We start from the raw sequence: 19611 nt of genomic DNA, 5'->3' as shown, positions 1-19611 counted from the left end.
AGTAACTATAGTACCTTAATTCATCAAATGTGGCATTCCCCGTTTAAATGCCGGTTTCGTGGGCGATGAAATAACCCAAACTATCCATCTTTTAATACAAATGTTATTTCACCATGACCAACAGTCTGACCAGTGACGTTATGTTTATATTCACTTTGTCTTGCACGACTTTCGTATCTTTACCCACGGTCAGAAATTGCTTTGTTCTCCCACGTTCATTCGACACGCTGTCTGTATAACCTGCGTCAATAGAAGAGTATTGCGAAACATCATTCAGTTGACTACCGCACGCGATACGTGAGCAAAGCGGGATTAATTGGGGCAAATGCATCGGATTTGCTGATTGGCTATACGTAAGCAGTGTAATTAGCCGCCGTGAAATGGCAACTGCCTGTCCACCCTTTGGGTTGTCGGTCAGACTGCGGGGACTTTCAATTAAATGAGACACCCAAACGTGCGTATCTAAATAGAAACAGCATGAACGTATTAATATTTTCATTCATTTGTTGCTTATTTTGACAAAGTGTTTACAGTTTGACCTATTACTGGTGGTGTCGTGACTTGTGTATGTCTGAGCGTACGTGCCTTTATTGCCGCATTTCCGCAAGCTTAGTTACGTTGCGTAACAAAGTATATAGTGTACGTTTGCCCGAAATTTGCTTCTAAGAATAGTATTAGGCCACTCACATATTTATGTATCTGCGTGGTTGGGATACATTTTCGGCCAAAATATAGAATGACCGTCGCAACAAACCGTATAATTTTGCCTGTTCGATTTAAGTTGTGTTAAAATGTTGTTGCTATAAGCTGCTATAAGGTAGATACAAACACATAAAAATACGGTCGGAAAAACGTTTTCTAATAATTAAAAGACCCACTTAAAAGCACCTGTGGCATAAAGGTGCCTTTCATGTTATAAATTATATCCACTCCTGTGGGTCAGCAAATAAATTGTTACAGGAAAACAAAAAGCCGTACAAGAAAACACGCATGTTACAAATTACTCTGTCATTTTATATTGCTTCTTAGAACCAGCTTAATGTGTTGCGAGTGTATTAATGGACCGTTTGCACGAATTTCAAAGTTACAAATATAACAGTCCGATTTGGTACGTCTTCAGCTAATCATGATAATTAAAACAAATCGAGTATTTAATCTCGCCCCTAAATTTCTAGATAATCGCTCACGGTTAGGAGAGAAAAGTACGTCACCCATCATTTCTCTATCGTCAGCGCTGCCTAGCTTAATAATAAATATCCATTTATTATCGTTCTTCGCGCGCTCGTTCGAGACAGGGCAGGAGTATAAATACGACAGCAGACCTGACAAAGTAATTCAAACGTAAGAAACTTCAGTGAGAGGAAGAATCAAGCAAACAAAATGTCGATTATGAAGTTTTTGTTCTTAGGAATTTCAGTGATGCTGTTGTTAAATTTTGCAACAGGTATGGAAAAATTACATACAATGTATTTATTTTGTGCAGTCTTTTTCTAAATTTACTGTATAATTTTGACTGATTCAGCAAAAAATAACGTGAAAAATATTCTTAGCTTTAAGGTGCTTTACATGCAACAATGTGAGAACAAACCGGGAATGCTGGAGACGACAACGATGTCCAAGAAGTTCCAACGGTTGCCAGAACATTGTCCGTTTGGAAAATGGACAGCTTCGTATTAGTAAAGGATGCCAGCAGCTATCTGCATGCAGATCAACAAGCAGACAAGTAAGTTAAACAACTTAATAAATATGTTACTACTAAATCAAAAAATGTATGATTCTCAAAGTGTATGGTCAAGGTCGTTTTAACTAAATGATAAAATGTGTTAAGTTGTTGCTTTTGACATATTGATATTTAAGTTAAATTCTGGTATTTTCTCTACAGAATACCCGACTGTGCCAACCCACAGTGGCCCGAGTGTTGCAGTTAACAAGCATTCCACGGGACTTCAACGCCCCCCCAAGTCTGTGTACAACATGCTGTAGCACCGATTCTTGCAATCGAAAGTAGGTTTAAAGTTGTAAGCCACGAGTAAAAACATTGTATCTGTAACAGTCGTTTTACCTTTATACTTTCTGTTTGCGATACATTCCTACTTTTGTTACCTGGCCGAAGAGACGGACTAAATTTATTCGTTCATCTCTTCATTCATTCACTTACTTTTCCAGTCCATACTTGCAAGAACAAAGTCGTCTTGGAATGAGAAATCCAAGAGATCGTATTCGCTGGCGACCTGCCCAGCCACCAATTCGAGACGTCAACATTTTGTCTTTGTCTCCAGATACAGCTCTGCTGACGTTTTCAGGTATGCGCAAGTTGAGGCTAAAACCTGTCAGTTATGATTTGAAGGTCAGCGTATACTCGCGCGGTATAAATACCTCGAGCAGATTACAACGACCGATTAGCTAAAGGTAGTCACTTGTAGCTGCTGCCGTTTGGTTAACCTAAAACCAATTTTAAAAAGTAAAAAAAAAATCGTAGAAATTAAACGATTAGTTTGACACCTTATAACTGCATGACCTTGAACCGAGACCTGTTGTTGCGAGTAATGCTCGATACTGTAGTGGCATATTTTTTTATCGAGTGTTGTGCTAAACCAAACTATAATATTTTCTACGATTATTTTGCCAAATTTTTAAAAACCTATTGGCAAATATAAAATAACGACGCAACAACGTCGCTTGAGGCGCCGCTGATAGCAATCTATAGGCACTGAAATTTCCTAAACCTTTAACATGGTAAATAACCCAGAGCGATTTCCCCGTACCACTGAAAGGCCAGCGTGGTGCAAGCTGGCGCTGATGGTTTTAACCGGAATGTGGCTATCGTGTGTCTAATGCAATATTCTTGGGTCTTCTAAAGCAAAACACTTAGGCCCTGACGCAGTAAGGTTGCGGTAATGTCATGTTTGCCTCGGGATAGGCACTTTATATAACTACGCCAACTTATAAGTTGAACTGATTTTTTAATTGACCATTTTACTGCGCAGTGTGCTTTCTATTGTATGAAATTGCAAAACGATTAGTTTGACTTTAATTACAGCCTGTTGCCACTGTTACGTAATTGCGTTGAAATAAAAGCAATAAATATTCTTCGAAATGAGATGCGCTAAAGAGATTGCCCAACCGCACATAATTTCCATGAAAAGAAATCGATGTATACGGCCATCAGGATCTTTAAATAAATTCCGCTTAAACACTTGAATCGCTATACTTTCATTTTAAGATGACACACGTCATATTCACGTCACGAGCGACATATTGATTCAGTATTTTCCACATTGTTTTTGAACTTGAGCACGCACGTCGAATTCCTAACAATTAAATTCTACGGACCGCGATAAGCTTTTGAAATTACGCGTCAGAAACTGTCGCTGATACGACAGCACTCGAATCTGAGACATCTTAACGTTGTCGCCACTAATTTGTCCAATTATCCACCCAGACATTAAGAACCACTCAGCCGAGTTCTTCAACATTGTTCTTATCCCTCGGAAGGCGGTCCGTCTTACCCCAGTTTTAGTGAGCGGTGGAAGCTTACCAGGGATCAGACTCAACCGTCGTTTACCTTCTGGAACGATCGCTTTTCTTGTTCGAGGTCTTTCAGCGGGAACGCAATACCGGTGAGATTTACAGCAACTTGAATATTCTCTTGCTTTAATATTACTGAGCTTTTGCATACCATAGTTTTACACAAGAAAATGGTAGCAAAAATCAAATAAAAAATAAAGAAAACAAGGAAAACGCTTGTAAATCCACTCACATTTTTTTAACAGAAAAAAGAACATCTTAAATTTATAACAGAATGTTTCTTAATACGTGAGTTTTTGTAACCTTTGCAAGACAATTACAGACGAGGCGGTTTAAAAAAATAATGCGCGTACAAAATGCGTGTTGGTCGTTTTTCATAATTTGCCGGTGATTACGTGGGCTGAAGCGTTGTAGTATAAGCGCACAACGTATGATTGCTGCGATTAACATATCCTACACCACGTTTTGATTGCAGGCCACGCAGTCATAACAAGTTTTTCGCAAAACGGCATTAGACACTTAACAGCTGGGTCTAAAAATAACGTCTGTGTGAAAAACACATGAAAGGATTTTTTGCAGTTTTGTTACCGCCTGGGAACCTATTAAAATGACTGTAATACAGATTCTCTATTATAACAGGCATTATAACCTTTCGTTAGCGCTCTATGTTATTTTCATTTTAATAAAATTACTGATATTTTTGGTAAGCAATATCTACGACAAAGGATTTTATGATACAGTTTGAAAAGTTTCATTTTCCTGACATTCAATATATAATTCGTTTTCCACCGATGCCACTTATTTGAACTTAACGATCTATAAGACCTCATACAAACCACCAAAGTTAATAAACTTCACATTTTCGGGATCCGGTTCGTCAACGAATTCCAACGATTCCGAGATAATGAAATGACCTCACAACAACGTGTATGATTTCATATGATATGCTGTTTCTAAAACCCACCATTTAATATCCGTTGCAAGTTTCAATAGTTATATTGTCCCCGAAGAACAATTTTATCACTAGGGTTTTATAATACGAGTATATAATTTCACCATTATAAGCTTTATACTATAGCACCGGGTACAGTTACATAGCATTTGCAGGGTTGTACCTACTGCTAAATGTATTGGAATTTTTATTCGGTGATGAAAAAAATTATGTTTAATTAAAATTTCACTTTACCTTTACAGATTGAGCGTTATCTCTCGTATATACTCTGCACTCTACGCTCAAAAAGTTTACCATTCATTCGTTACCAGTAAGTTTGTTTTTTTTTTCGGCAATTATAAGCAATAGAACAGTGGCCCAAAAATATTTGTCTCATATAGTAGGGTGTGGGAAATGAAAATGTGTCCCATCTTCCCCCACCTTATACTGTATATTTAGCCCAAACGAAGGATAAGAATTTCGTGAGAACTCTATAACAGCTGTATAAATATAAAGGAGTTTATCCATGAAATGTATATTCCATAAATGATTTTATCTTCAAAATTGTTGATAACGTGGTTCACCTTTCCAAACAGCACTTATATGGCACACCTTAATTATCCTACAGCATCGCTATATAAATAGCGTTTATGTCACATATGGTGTGACTAATAACCCAACCTTTTAGATTTAAATTAAGGGCGCATAGTTGGACCTGTAATAGCATTTACGTGCTACTCATGTAACTTATTTAAAAGTGATTGTATCGGTAAAATATGTTACAGATTTCTTCTCGTAGGTTTCGTTTTACTCATTAAAGCTTGTTTTAAAGACTGTCGATTTGCTGCTAGTATTCCCTCCTCTTCGTTGTTGTAATTTATTTTATCTCCGCTACTGTTTTCGAAAAGATAAATTAAAACTTATATTTTACATAGAACCACGTCGGCCAAGAACTCTCACCCAAGTTGCTACTTCAATAAATTCGGTTCGTGTCCGAGTTGGTTATGCCCAACCTGGGAACGGGAACAAGCTGGATTACTACGTACTAAGCTATAGGTGGGTAATTAATACTGATCATTTCCCAAGCTGAGATTTAAATACGATTGATCATCTAAACCGGGATTAACATTTAACAGCATGTTTCAAATTTTAGGAATTTTAAAAAGCATGAAAAACAGTGGTTTTAGATTGGGTTAGCAAAGTGTCTGTGATAATTAAACATTTATACATTGCATGAAGCGATGTTTTAATTTTTATATCCGGTGTAGATAGTGGCAATAAAACCTAGAACACCGAGCAAAAAAGGAATCCTGCTTGTACATAAAGTGTTTTTCATTTTTTCAAAAACAAAATATTTCCCCCAAAAATACTCATTTTCAACTTTCACATTTCAGACAAAATCCGATTAATTTGCAACTCCGTTGGTTCTTTTTGGAAAATAAAAATCTTTATTTATTTTTCTAGGAGAGCTTCGGACCCCCCATCTGCCGAACGCCGACTCCCATACTTCACACAACCGGGTTTTAAACTTATACCAGATCTTGACCCTTCAACCGAATATTTACTGTCAACATGGACCGTGGTTATGAAGCGTGGACGAGTTGTGTCAAGATCACAGAAGGTTAATCTCACCGTGCATACAGGTACGTGAGGTATCACAGCAATTATGAAAGTCGTGATTATACTTCGCGAGTGCTCTCGCCTTCAAAGGCACTCTTGTTTTAACCTTTTATTTCGAATGTCAAAACAAGGACATTCGACCAACAGACACTTTGTATTGGCGACGTGTCTCGCCAATTATTAAATTTCGTGGGAAATTCGAGCAGAAATTTGAGCCGTCACCGTTTTTAAAGCGCTGGTCTTGTTTTATAACAACAAACATCTTTTCGCTTATTAAAGTAGGGCTATTCCAATTTACGCGTCTGAGGTCCTGCATCGTGGCACGACATGGGACCTGATATTTAGCCCAAGAATTTGCTCGTTACCCCTATTAAATTAAAATATCGTAAACGACAAACCGTCTTTCCCTGTTCCCCATAATAACCGTGCCCTAGACCACGAAATTATGACGACACAATGCGAATTCTGTTAGCCCACGAGTCCGCCACGAGCCTATACGGAATTATAATCCAGTAGTTAACAGGATAATTAAAACTGAAGAGGCGTTGGTAACGAAAAACATCCGAAACCTGCGGGACATCTCTAACCACCCACTTAGCAATTATACGGCCGATGTCTGTGTACTACAAATTATCACAAATAAATAACGCCTACCGGTTTCCATATTCACTTGAAAGCAGACAAACTGAACAATTTCTTTCAAGTATTTTTTTTTTCAAGTAAAAACTCTCTGACTTTTGAAAATTATTATTTAAGAGTATGTATATATATTATTCAGATGTTCCTGGTGTTGCTGAAGCGTTCATGTCTGATTTACATGCAACTAATATTACATGGACCTTCCGTGTCCCTTATGGTGTAAGCAGAGCTTCACAAGAGATGTTTAAAGTAAAAGTACGAGATGATACCATGAGACGAGTTGTTGCAGGTATTGTGATCAAATATAGTTTATAACAACAAGATTTGGGGAATAACTTTTTGTTTTTGAGTTTTGAATAATTATCACCACTCTTTTGGGGTAAAGCAGTTTCATTTTTTGTCCATTTTGACACGATAAGGAGTTTTAATTCACCGTGCAGCCTGTTCCATCTCTATAAAATTTTAAATAGTACCGGAAAGGTCTTTAGTACACGTATATAGCACTTGCAACTGTTAGAAATAATTAAACTCTTTTCTGATTAATGACACAGACAATAAAAGAAATATGATTAATCCATGAAACTATCTAATATTAATTCAACTAAGTCACGCTCATATTCCGTGCAAGCTTTATTATTAAACTTCGTGTGGAAGTGATCTGATTTTGATCCCTAATTTGTGTCAAATTAAATAAAAGATCATTGTCTCGAAATGGGAGCTGTTTCAGATCGTGTAGTTGTGTATAACATGCTGACCACTCGCGTAGATTTTGCAATCAATTTGCACGAACGTGAATGTTCCATTGCCAGTATTTAGTTTTAGTTGCAGCGCGTGCAGACTTCCGTGGTATTGCCCACAGACACTTGCGCAAACTATTAATCTACAAATCATCTGTAACGTGCTGTGCATATGATTTATATGTGAACTTATACAAACCCATAACTTATATGATTTGCCCTTTACCGACCGGGAACCTGTCGCAAAAGACATATCCTTTACTCGTGACCATAAACCCTTTAACAGGACATTATTTTAAACGTTTCCCTGAGTTTTAGATAATTTGCAGTTTCTTATCCTTTCAGAAACCACAATTTCCCCTGACCAAAGATCCTTTACCGCTGTCGGACTTACACCACAGAGGAGTTACACATTCAGTGTTAAAGCAAGCACAGCCGGGCGGGATTCAGTCACAAGTTACGTGGCCCCGGTCACAACACGTAAGCAGCAACAAGCGCATGTTTTTCACAATATTTTCTGCTGGCTCATTCCGAAAATTCCGTTGCGGAACCGAAATTTATGACCAATAGAACGATCTGGCAGGCAGGATAATCACCAATTCTAAACATGTAAAGGGTATTTTTACTCTTCAACGCGAGCTATTTATACCAATATTCAATGCACAAATTCGTGTTTGCACGAAAATACTGCAATAACTAGAATTTATAAAAACATATTTCCTTCAATTATTTTAAGCGTGGTAGGCTACATGCTAATAATGAATAATTTATATTTATAACCTCAAGAACATCATTCATTTAAATATTAGACTAACTTGTTATTTGTATATTTGCAGTCGTACGATGCTACAGCTGTTTCGATGCTTCATCACGTGACCAGTGCATGGACTACGTTGAATGCCAACCAGGCTCAAGTGGTTGCTTGAACGAAATTCGAAGGCGAACACCGAACTCAGCGTTTGGTTTATCCCGACCAAGCATGTACCGAGCGACGCTCAAATGCAAGCAAGTAAACGCGTGCAACGTCGGCGAACTCCAGGTGTGCTTATACGCTACAACTCACTGTTTTTAATGTCAACGGTTGATAAAAAAAGGATAAAAAGTAACACTATTTTTGGCAGGATTTGTCGCAGCAGTGCAACCCGGCAAGTGGACGAAGGGACAACCCACCCAAAGTATGCAGGTAAGCTGCTGATTACCGTCCACCACGTTACTACGTAACAGCTTCACGTTGTTTGTTGTAAAACAAATAAATCCGGAAAAGTTTTGCGGTCACTTATGTGCGGCTGCAGCATTTAGTAATGATTTGATACTAAAATAATCCATATACGGACGCTCTTTTTCCACAATATAATTTGGGCAAAGAAAAATGTAAAAACGCTAAAATTGTCCACTGTAGCTCTTTTACGCCGATTTCTATGGGTAATGAAAAACCGCAAATAGAAAAAAAGAGACAAAACACAAAAATATTAAAATTTTGTTTTTTTTAGATGTTGTTGTGAGGGAGATTTATGCAACGGTCCAGGAACCAACTGCGGTCATTTATTGGGCTGGTTGGATCCACTTCGTGATCCTGCACCAGCTACACCACCTATGCCAGGTACTTTAACTTTGAAACTCAAGTAACTATAATGGGTTTCAACACCCTGAGGTGTCGGGACAACTCTGGTATAACTCTCGGGTTTCATAGCGTGCCGTGTTGTAGGACCTATCGCTCACGTAGAAAATAAATAGGATAGAAGAATTAAATTAAATGTAATTGCTAATTTCAAATAATATTATTAGTTAAAGGTGCAATGTTTGACAAACTGTGTTTCCAATTACTAGTGGTAAGGGTAGTAATCTACATTCCATTTTGTATACTAAACTCATATGCACTCGTTAAACTTTATGTCTACAACTACAGTGTGAATTAAATTTTAAATTGCCCTAGTCTGTCTGGTTTTTATATTTAGATTAATTTTTGAAATATTTGTGGTTGGTTGGAGTTAAGTGTGTTCGTGATCATGGTTTATTCAATGCCGTATTTGGCTCGGCTAAGCAATGTGGAATAGCGTTCTGCTGTCGTAATGCCAAATTTGCACTTTCCAAGTGACACAATGTAAAACAGTATTAATATTGTTTGCACACAGTAAGACACTCCCAAAAATTAATGTAATAATTTTAATTCCATTTCTCTCCAGTTTTCTGCCCCGATCGAAGCAGTTTAAGGAACGGTTTGGTAACTTGCACACAAGGCGCAGAAGTTGGATCGACATGTAGTTTCTCTTGCAACCCTGGTACTTACATGGTCGGTGTGGGATCCACCACTTGTTTTGCTGGTGGACAGTGGAGTGGTGATGCACCAACTTGCGTGAGACTGGGTAAGGATTGAATAAATTTATTATGGGTGCTTTATGGTGGTCTTTTAAATATAATTCATTGGTGTGGTCCATTGGTTAGCGCCTGTCTCAGAGATACGAAATCACTCACATACAGGGTAACTCGTAAGCGGGCACTAGATGTATGAAACAAAGCACTTAAACCTTTAATGTCCACAGTAAAACAGGTTCGAACAGATTTAAAATAAATGAAAAATTCTAGATACTTTTTCTTTAAAATGCTATGAAAAATTCTAGATAGTTTTTCACGACCTCTGTTGTTCTTACTATTCCATACTCTTTTAGACCCTTGCCCAGTGATACCAGAGAGAGAAGGAATGACAACTTCATGTACCAACTTAAATCAAGCACACTCCACATGCCGGTTTAACTGCATACCAGGCTTCTTGTTAGCTGGTGCTCCAGTACTCAGGTGCTCAACTACTGCGACATGGGATCGATCCTTCCCAGTGTGCATACAAGCAGGTAATTTTGTTATAAAAGAAAATTTAAATATTAGTAGCTGACAAAGTTACATTTATGGTAACTGGTAAACGAGCATGGAGTAAATATGAAACAGAATAAACGTGTTTTAACTGACACGCGAGGATATAAATAAGTTACATTTATTATTCCTATCAAGGAAATTCAATTATTTAAATCCTTTATTATTAGATGACTGCAGACCCAACCCATGCCAAAACAACGCGGTTTGTCGAGATTTGACCAACGACTTCGAATGTGAATGCGTTGCTGGATTTACCGGCAAACGATGCGACCAAGAAGGTTTGTTTTATAAATAATTTCCGGAAATCTATGTTAAAAAAAGTCTAAGAAATTATAAACATTGGTTTATATGTGAACTATCTGGGAAAAGAAAGAAATTGTCTATTAATATATAACCGGCTCCCAACGACTCTAAAGCGAGCGTTGTTAATTGTTAAAAACACGGTTAGGAAATATAGGGTACTATGAGCCAACGGTATCCATCTTACCCCAACAGTTTACAATAACAAGTTTATCTTTGCAGTAATTTGCGAGCCTCTTGCTGTCCCTGACCATGGAGTATTACAATGCACCAATGGCTCGAACTACCAATCTAGATGTCGATATGCATGTGAGGAAGGATACGAACAACATGGTTCAACCTATACAAGGTGTATGCCGGACGGATACTGGTCTTCTTTCGAGCCGACACTGTGTGTTACCAAAAGTAAGTCCAAAATTTACGGCATATGAAAACTTGTTTTAATGCTATAAAATGACAATACGTTCATTATGGAAATGTAAGCGTGCAATTGTTTAATAGCCAACATCGGCAACACTTAACCATAAACACGTGTTGAATGAATGAATAAAAGAATGAATAAATGAATGAATGAATGTAATAGGTACACTTCTAACACACTTTTCATTTTAATACGTTGATCCCATGTTTTTATCTAAGCGCATTTTTTACTAGATTGTCCTGTCCCGCCTCAAATATTGGTCAACGGTGGTCGAACCAACTGCACAGGTTACAGATACGGGGATAATTGTACCTTTACCTGCCCGAACGGTTTAGTAATCGCTGGTGGACCTACACAGATGACTTGCCAATCCGAGTAAGTGAAATTTACTTGTAACGGGCTGTTGTCCAAAACTTTGAACTTCCAGTGAATGTGACTATTAGTGCAACTTGATTTTGGTATGAAACATCCATGTTGTTTCGTTTACATTAAAATCAAAACAAAGTCTCAAAATTTGTTTTTAAACAGAAACTAAACCAGTACCACCAATCGGTAAGGCTGGATAAAATACACTTGTATTTATTGAGTTGTTATTCCATAGTTCGACCTGGTCTTCTCAGCCGCCATGTTGCGACCTTAAGTGCCCACCTCATGCGCTTGTCGACCTGATGTTCCTCCTTGACTCTTCCTCTTCTGTTGGAAGATCAAACTGGAATCTTCTCATTAACTTTACAGTTGCTTTGGTAATTATTTTAATATTTTACAATATTCCGTAACTGCGTTTAAATGAATTGAACACAAGTGTAAAGAATCTTTTTTTTATTTGTAGACAGTTCTTTCTGACTTGTCAAACATTTAAAAAATATTAGAAAAGTTCTCTCAGACTTATAATATGCCTGGTTCATAGACTTGTATATGCATATACAGTAAAGATAATACGGCTATCTGATGTACGGCCACGACTTCCATTTGGTAGAAAAACTGACTAAAAAGCTGCATTTTGGCGTTTTGTGGTTTTCTTTCTTTACAACGATCCTTTTTTACAGTTGGATAAATTCGTGATCAGTCCTGACGACATGCGAGTAGGCGTGGCAAGGTTCAATCGTCACTTCGACCAAGATAGCGAAATTCTTATCGGCAATTATTCCAATATTAGTGAACTGAGACAAAAACTACGTCGAATGCCTTACAGAGGAAGAGGTGAGTTGTTACGTGTTTTAAGTTAAATAATATTATATCACATAATATACTGACTGTGGGTAAAGATAGATATTGTTAGCTTATAATGTTTATATTTCTTAATTGTTTTAAAAATTAACAACGCTCTTTTGGAGTCGTGAAGATAATTATAATTCTGTAAATAATTTGTTTACTATAGTGGGGTGGGGGAAGATGGGACACTTTTCATTCTATTTTCTCGTCCTATTTAGTAGTAAACAAAGAAAATTCAAAGAATTATGAAACCGTATCTTCACGACTCCCATAGACCATTTTTAATCGTTAAAAACACAATCAGGATATTTAGATGTTCTGTGCTAAAGTTGTCCCATCTTCCCCCATCCTACTATACTAAATTGAAGAATAAAGGTGAATGAAAACATGGACCATCTTGCCCCAAGTTATTATATCAATGCCAATCAATACGAAAGATTTCTGGACTTCGATTTTTAACATATAAATATTTTTCCAGGCACATTGACTGGTAACGCGTTATGGCACATGAACAACCACAGTCTACACGCCCCAGGTAACCGACCTGGTGTTCCTGATGTCATTGTAGTGATCACTGATGGTTTGGCATCTGATGAAGTGCTCAGAGCTGCGAACGCACTCAAGGAACAAGATGTAAAGGTAAGATTTGTAAAGAGTGATTACTAAGAATTAAAATGAACGTTTCTTTGCAAAAGAACGGCGTATAAATTATATACAGTTTCCTACCTGCTATTTTGCTTACAGTCAGTTTTAACATTTTATAACGTTTTTAACGACTATCGTTTTGCGGATATTTTCCGACCTGTTGTTTTTCGGAATTATAAAATGTATGCTATAGTGTTTTATTCCTCTTATGCTGTTAGTGGCTTGATGTTAATTGAATAATGTTTGTGTCACAGATGTACGTGGTCGGATTGATTAACAGAATGAACCGAATGAATTTAGCCCAACTTCAAGATATTTCTTCCGGCACCGAATATTTACAAATTATCGATAACGGTTATGAAAGGCTGGCAGATGAACTTAGTGACACTTTAACACAGGATGTATGTTGGTTGCCTTGCCAGTTTAAATATCAGCAAAGGTAAGAACTCATACCTGTGATTTATTATGTTTTTATTTGCGCCGATGTTCCGCTTTTGAAAACAATTGCAAATTATGAAAAATATCTAAATTAGTTATAAAGCGTGAATCGTTTTAGTTTTTAACAACAATAAAGCGACGGATTTTGAAAATACACGAAATAACTGATTGCGGAATTTTAATAATTTATTTTTTGTAATTTTAGAGAAATCATTTTACGAAACCGACAACGAGCTGCAATGAAGCAAGATCGAGAGGACGAAGATTTCTGGGCGAGAGTTGATGCAACTGGAAGCATAGAAGAGGCTGTGGCACAAACTCGTGCTCCCAGGGGAGGGGAAGGATCAGGAGAGCCCGTTGCTCCTCCGGAGGTGCCGGGAATAGAAAGAGCAACACTGGATGAGTCGAATCCAAGACCTGGGGCGGACGGTCCGGTTCGAAAAAACGGTTAAGTTAGAAAACTTTTTCACTTTTACTTTTGAAGCGGCGTTTACTAAACAGCTTAACCGAAATTAAATCTTAAAACTCTCACGTATAAAACAGCATACCTGTTATGTGAACGTCGCTTTGTCCCACGACCTGAATGCCTCGCTTTGTATATTTGGTAAAGATGTTCCAGTGTTCTATTTAACATTAACTGTATATTTTGTATTTTCGACTGTTAACACAGTGATGCCACGTTTATGTTCCGTTTTATTCAATATTTCGCTTCAACTGTATATTTTGTCTTTTCTTGCATGTTTCCTTTCAGCGTATGTAGTAAATAGTAAGGTAGGATTTTTCTTTTTCTTTTGCTTATGTGTTATAGTTCCACCGTATAAAAAATCGTCGAAACAGTGTCAAAAATAAAAGCATAAATGGTACGAGTTTTATTATGGTTACAATACACTGCACTATTCTTATTAGAACGTTTTTGAGCATAAAATAATTGCGTAAAGTAGGCAATTAGACAGTCCACTCACAAATGACGCGTTTTTCACATCCCTTTTTTAAGCGCGCACGTTTGTAATAACGACTAATCAGTATTTGACGAAAAACGCCGCCCAGAGCATGCCAAGGAAAGCCACAATAGAAGCGGTGATCACAGTTACAGTTACAGTATCAACAATGTTTACCAGAGCGCCAATACCAAGGCCGGTAATGATTTGAGCGAGTTGTATCATGCAAGTTATAAGCGCACAGTCAGTACCGATGCCACGCTCTTTTGATGTTCCTTTCCATTGCTATAATGAACAGAAAAACTAAAGTTAAGATAACATGAAGGTTAGGTATGGAATATCAAGGAAAGTTATAAAGTTGGTTGGGTTAGGATGATACATGTTTTATTTTCTTTTTTTCGTTCCATTTGGGAGTAAACAAAGGGTATTAAACAGTTATGTAACCGTATTCTCACGACTGTAAAATAGGTTGTCATTTGTTAAAACCTGTTCTGGAAATATTGAATATTATATGCAAACGGGATCCATCTTATCCCACAACACTATACCTTATATTCTTCATGATATTGTGCCACGAGCAGATACGGTACAGTGTAAAGCGTGGCAGACATGATCCCAATGATAGAGGATAGAGATAGAACGAGGTATATGCTGGGTACGAGTGCCACAACCAGACAACCGACTGAGAAAGTTAAATAGCCGAATATATAAAGCGTTTTTGGACCAACTCGTCGCATCAAGGGCTTCATCAAAACTGCAAATGTGATACAAAGATTTGTGTAATGGTCATTTTAAAGCGGAATCGTTGTAAGTCAAGAGTCTTAACATCGTGTCAAAAGTGGTATAATAGGGTGGGGAAAGATGATTCCCTCCGACTTGGTAGTAAACATCAGAACATTTGGACATTATGTACTAAAGGTGTTCCATTTTACCCAACCTTACTATATTTTTTTTAGGTGTCGAAACATCAACGTTCAAAGTCAAACATGACGTATTAATCAGTTTTACTAAGTTTAAATTCCCTTACAGCAATATATCGAAGAAACAGCAGCGTTTATGGTAAGCCCCCAATTTCCAACTTCTACACCTCGTCTGTACAAGGTTCCTTGTCGTGAGTTGGGAGGCGAACGTGGATCCCCTTGCAGAACTACTTGTCCAACGAAATCAGTGAAGAAGAGAGCCATACATAGAAAGGCGATCCACCCGATTAAATGGCAAATACATAAATTTCTGAATGGAAACAAAAATGAGCGATGAAAAAGTAAGCAAAAAAAGTTTTTTATTTTGACATTTTCCGTTGTGTTATGTAGCTTGTGAATTTAACTTAGCTGTCGCGACGCAAGGGTATGTTAGCCAATATATAGGTTAAGGCGGATCCAATACAATTCGTATACTTGACAGACGAAAGTTACAGTAATTCCTATGTGTATATGCGAACAAAATTTATTACAGAATATTACTTCACCAATATCCTAAAACCTGCTCCATATCAAACATTTTCAACCATCTCACCTCAGATCTTTTGGCATGGAAGAAATCGAGCGAACCAGACTTTTCAACCCTCCAACCTCGCCGTGCTGGTCTTCAGTTTTATTTGGTGCAGCCTCATCATCTGATACGGAGCCACCAATCTCTATCATGTCGTTATCGTTTGGCGAAAGCTTTTTTCTTTTTGGTGATTTGGTCGGATTCTTGGCTCGAAGATCGAGAAGTTTCGATTGCATTGGATCGACTTCGGCGTAAGGAGAGAACTGGATTTGATCCAAATCATCTGCCGTGAGCGATGTAGATGTTGTTTCGGATTCTATAATAAAAAATAACAATGTATTTCCAGGTCAGTTCAATTTTGTTTTTACTAAAAAAAGGACGTACCGATTGGTAATTATATGTGTATTAAAAGCATTAATTTGCTTCTCATTTACTCCTGTCGAATTTACAACTTCGCGTCTTATAACACAGCCCACGCTTTGTTTCATATGAATATTGTCGGAGATACGGATAATGTGCATTACAAAAGTGTAAATTATATTTACCTGAACCACTACTGTAACTGTTCCTTGGGTACGAACTACTATTGCTAATATCTTTCAAAGCTGGAGCTGTAGGGAACACAGATCTAGCTTCAAGAACTTGGTTGTATTGACTCGGAGACAATTTAGTGAAGTTGTTATCCAGTCTCCCGACGCTAGATTGGCTTTGATACGAAGGTGGTGCAGTGGGGAATGCAGGGTTGCTTGCTGGGTAGTGAGAAGCAGTTTGGTATGGTGTTTGATTCATATCCATCTCCGGATTGTTCAGGAAGGTTCCGTAAGTCAAGCCGCTGCTTTCTCCATTTTGAGATTTCTTCGCCTTCCCATTCTTTCTTGTCAACTTCGCCCGATTTCTTGAAGATGATCTTCGTCTTCTGTACTTCCTACTATATTTCGCCAATCCACCAGTATTCACAATCTTCAGAAGTTTTCCGAAGTCCCGTTCCGTCACGTAACCTAAACTATCCTGATTGGCTTCGAACTCATTGAATAGTTTGTTCCGGTTTTGTCTCATGATGTTGTACAACACGATATCCTCCACCCGGACAGGCTTCATCAAAGAGTTCTGTTTATCTTGGTCGATATAGTTCTGATTGGCATCGACGACGTTTTGAATTTTTTTCATAGACATTTTTCGATTCGCAGAAGTATCACCGCCAACGTTTGCATCAGACTGGTTTAACTTCCGTTTGCTTGCAGTCTTCTTTTTCTAAAAACACAACGTGAATTTATGTCTATTATTTTCTCTCGTCGGTCACGGTCACGGTGACGAAGGTTGGAGTAAACAAAATAGAAAAGACGTAATGTTAAAACAACATCAGCTGTTAACGATATGTTGGTGTTATCATTTAAGCACAATCACTCCACTTACCGGGTTCGCTTCAGGAATACTGATCAGGTTACACACACAAGTTGTGATGAAAACAACTGCAGCAGCAGTGTACACCACTTGTCTATCTGTTGGAAACCATCGACCAAGAGACGTGTCGTTCGTCCAAGACACGCCTCCACTTGCGTAGCCAAACGCTCCTCCGGCACCTATTATAAACAACACGCTTAATAATTGTCGTTTAATACTTTAATTCTACGTGGGTTAAATCTTGTAGTATGGCACGCCATGAGACCTGAGATTAGACCAGAGTTGCTGGGTCATTATCCTGACACCTGTCCGGCGCCGTGGCGTAGTGGTTATCGTGGTTATCGCACCTGCCTGTGGTTATCGCGCCTGCCTGTAACCATAGGTAATGGGTTCAAGGCTCGTCGCTGCTACCATTGTGGGCGTATGTGTCCTTGGGCAAGACACTTAACGACAATTGCTTCAACCCAGTGGCACTAATGGGTTGTCCAAATTATCAGCCATACATAAAAAAAATAAAAAATTCAAAAAAAATAATCACCCACAAAGTAACATACATGGCAACTCGTAAGCTGGCACGAGGTGTTAAACCCGTTTGATAACGACTGTCGTTTTCCGGCCACGCGAGGATAAAGTAAGTTACATTCATTCATTCATTCATTCACCTAGGGTGCTACCTCATATGAACCTCACACAATGTTAAAATTTTTCGTTTTCCCAAAGCTAACCCTATAGCGATGCCGCTGAACAGTTTAGCACGTTTATTCGTATAAGATAGTGAGATTAACAGGAACTTTTATTCTAAAATATCTTTCCCTAAACGCTTTATGTAGTGTTTGACAGTTACCTGTAAACACAGCCTGGTAAAACAGATTGATTCTCGTGTCTTCTTCATCGCAAACATCCATAGCATACGCTCGAATCGGTCCTTCTATAAAATCCGCGCTGAAGTCAAATATAACCACACCTATGATGGTTACACAGATAGCAGCAATGATGAGGGACCTGCACAGGAACATTAAGTTAAATAAAATATGGTATAGTCGGGTGGGGGGAGATGGGGCAGCTTTCTATTATATTTTCTCGTCCTATTTGGTAGAAAATAAAAAACATTCAAAGAAATATCGAAACGTTCTCACGACTTTTATATATCGTTGTAAATTGTTTAAAACACGGTCAAGATATTCGAATATTATGTGCTAAAGATGTCCGATCTCGCCCCAGACTACTATATAATCGTGTGGGTAAAAATTGAATCACATGTATACCTTGGGTCCGTATCTCTTCGTCCGTTCACTCTCGTATCAAACAATGACACAATCTGTTCTCCATTCAAGAAAAACGTCATTCCAATGAGCAAAAGAAAGGATAGGGCAAGGATAAAGGGTCTGCGTCGCCCCCAGCGGCAGGAGCACCTGTGCAGATTCAAATCTATTATTAAGTTACCGCTTAAACTATACGTGGCCACTTGAAAAAAAAACAGCAAGGAATAAACCGGTTAAATAAACCATTTTTTTCTAGTTTTAAGTGGAAACTAACCTATCGCTGAGGTTTCCAATTATTGGTTGCAGCACGAAGCCCATTATTGGACTTATCACCCATACCAAGCTGTACATGTTGGAAGGAAGTCCTATACTTAGGAGAATTGGTGTTGTGAGGCCAGCTTCGACTGCATAGCAGAACTCTCGACCAAACATGATTGCACTGTTCATCATCATTTGACACCGGGTTCGTTTCGGAGGCACCACAGTTCGTCTTGAAGTTTTACTGAAAGCAGAAAACGCTGAAATCGTAGAAATCGGAACCGAACACACAGAGTTTGTCCTGCGGTGCCTTCTCCGAATTTTCCGCGATTGATGCGCGCTACGCTGCACGTCTCCAGTTTGTTCGCCGTTTTCTAGCGATACATAGTTGGACATTGATGTACCCATGGCCTGCTGGTAACTCTCTTTTTGTATTAAGTCACTTGACATACGATTCTGCTCGATTTCCAGTTTTGCTTCGTCTAATACAGTTTTCTGCTCTGAATTCTTATACTTATCTACCGCTTCTTCAACCTCGAATGTTCGTCTGCCGACTTTTACTTTCCGCAGTTTCTTAGTCGTATCTCCAACATAATCGATCGGATACAAAGGCGCAGTTGGAGAATCTGGTTGATCTCCGAAAAAAGTCTCAACGTTTTCAACATCATACCCACTGGGAGAGTATCCAGGATTCGACTCTTCGTAGTCAACGACTTGTACTGGCATTCTGATTGTATATCGCAAGTACTGAACTGCAGCCTATGCCAAATCTGTACAATGATGCATTGCCTGCTGTGAACAAGTTCTTTTTATGTTGAATTCTAAATCTGCTGTCCGAAAAAGGTTATTATTCTAATCCACAATTAATTGACTTTTCATTAATTCCGAGTTTGGAAGTACTACTTCCTTGTAACAACTTTAATCC

The 19611-nt window shown here is 38.2% G+C and overlaps 2 protein-coding genes across 2 annotated transcripts; one reads left to right on the top strand and one right to left on the bottom strand.

Moving 5' to 3' along the window:
- Positions 1 to 106: 106 nt before the first annotated feature.
- LOC149736978 (uncharacterized) lies at positions 107 to 14202 on the top strand. Its single transcript, XM_089876499.1, has 23 exons — positions 107 to 1444; positions 1551 to 1723; positions 1883 to 2004; positions 2167 to 2303; positions 3443 to 3620; positions 4723 to 4790; positions 5395 to 5515; positions 5924 to 6102; positions 6858 to 7007; positions 7801 to 7935; positions 8292 to 8494; positions 8577 to 8638; positions 8946 to 9055; positions 9639 to 9818; positions 10122 to 10301; positions 10491 to 10601; positions 10846 to 11028; positions 11278 to 11419; positions 11646 to 11787; positions 12091 to 12244; positions 12735 to 12895; positions 13156 to 13340; positions 13545 to 14202. The coding sequence occupies exons 1-23, from the start codon at positions 1381 to 1383 to the stop codon at positions 13789 to 13791; spliced, it is 3387 nt and encodes a 1128-aa protein (XP_089732625.1). The 5' UTR covers positions 107 to 1380; the 3' UTR covers positions 13792 to 14202.
- On the bottom strand, positions 14186 to 19524 carry LOC149736977 (membrane-associated transporter protein-like). Its single transcript, XM_089876502.1, has 9 exons — positions 18703 to 19524; positions 18432 to 18578; positions 18011 to 18168; positions 17179 to 17345; positions 16311 to 17016; positions 15790 to 16081; positions 15305 to 15507; positions 14826 to 15031; positions 14186 to 14562 (listed from the first exon to the last, which is right to left on the bottom strand). Exons 1-9 carry the CDS (start codon positions 19410 to 19412, stop codon positions 14359 to 14361), a joined length of 2793 nt encoding a protein of 930 aa, XP_089732628.1. The 5' UTR covers positions 19413 to 19524; the 3' UTR covers positions 14186 to 14358.
- Between the last annotated feature and the right edge of the window lie 87 nt (positions 19525 to 19611).

Source organism: Ciona robusta, chromosome 4, assembly GCF_009617815.1.
Source record: "Ciona robusta chromosome 4, ASM961781v2".
In the NCBI taxonomy this organism is placed as follows: domain Eukaryota; kingdom Metazoa; phylum Chordata; class Ascidiacea; order Phlebobranchia; family Cionidae; genus Ciona; species Ciona robusta.
The sequence above is the reverse complement of the archived record's forward strand: the minus strand, read 5'-3'. Positions and strand labels throughout refer to the sequence as shown.

Excerpts from the sequence above, each read along its gene's own strand:
- LOC149736978 (XM_089876499.1), top strand. The coding sequence starts at position 1,381 with ATGTCGATTATGAAGTTTTTGTTCTTAGGAATTTCAGTGATGCTGTTG. Across the intron at positions 1,445-1,550 it reads GTTGTTAAATTTTGCAACAG|CTTTAAGGTGCTTTACATGC; the intron begins GTATGGAAAAAT and ends AAATATTCTTAG. Across the intron at positions 1,724-1,882 it reads GCAGATCAACAAGCAGACAA|AATACCCGACTGTGCCAACC; the intron begins GTAAGTTAAACA and ends TTTTCTCTACAG.
- LOC149736977 (XM_089876502.1), bottom strand. The coding sequence starts at position 19,412 with ATGCCAGTACAAGTCGTTGACTACGAAGAGTCGAATCCTGGATACTCT. Across the intron at positions 18,579-18,702 it reads ATTGGAAACCTCAGCGATAG|GTGCTCCTGCCGCTGGGGGC; the intron begins GTTAGTTTCCAC and ends GAATCTGCACAG. Across the intron at positions 16,082-16,310 it reads CAGTTACAGTAGTGGTTCAG|AATCCGAAACAACATCTACA; the intron begins GTAAATATAATT and ends TTTTTATTATAG.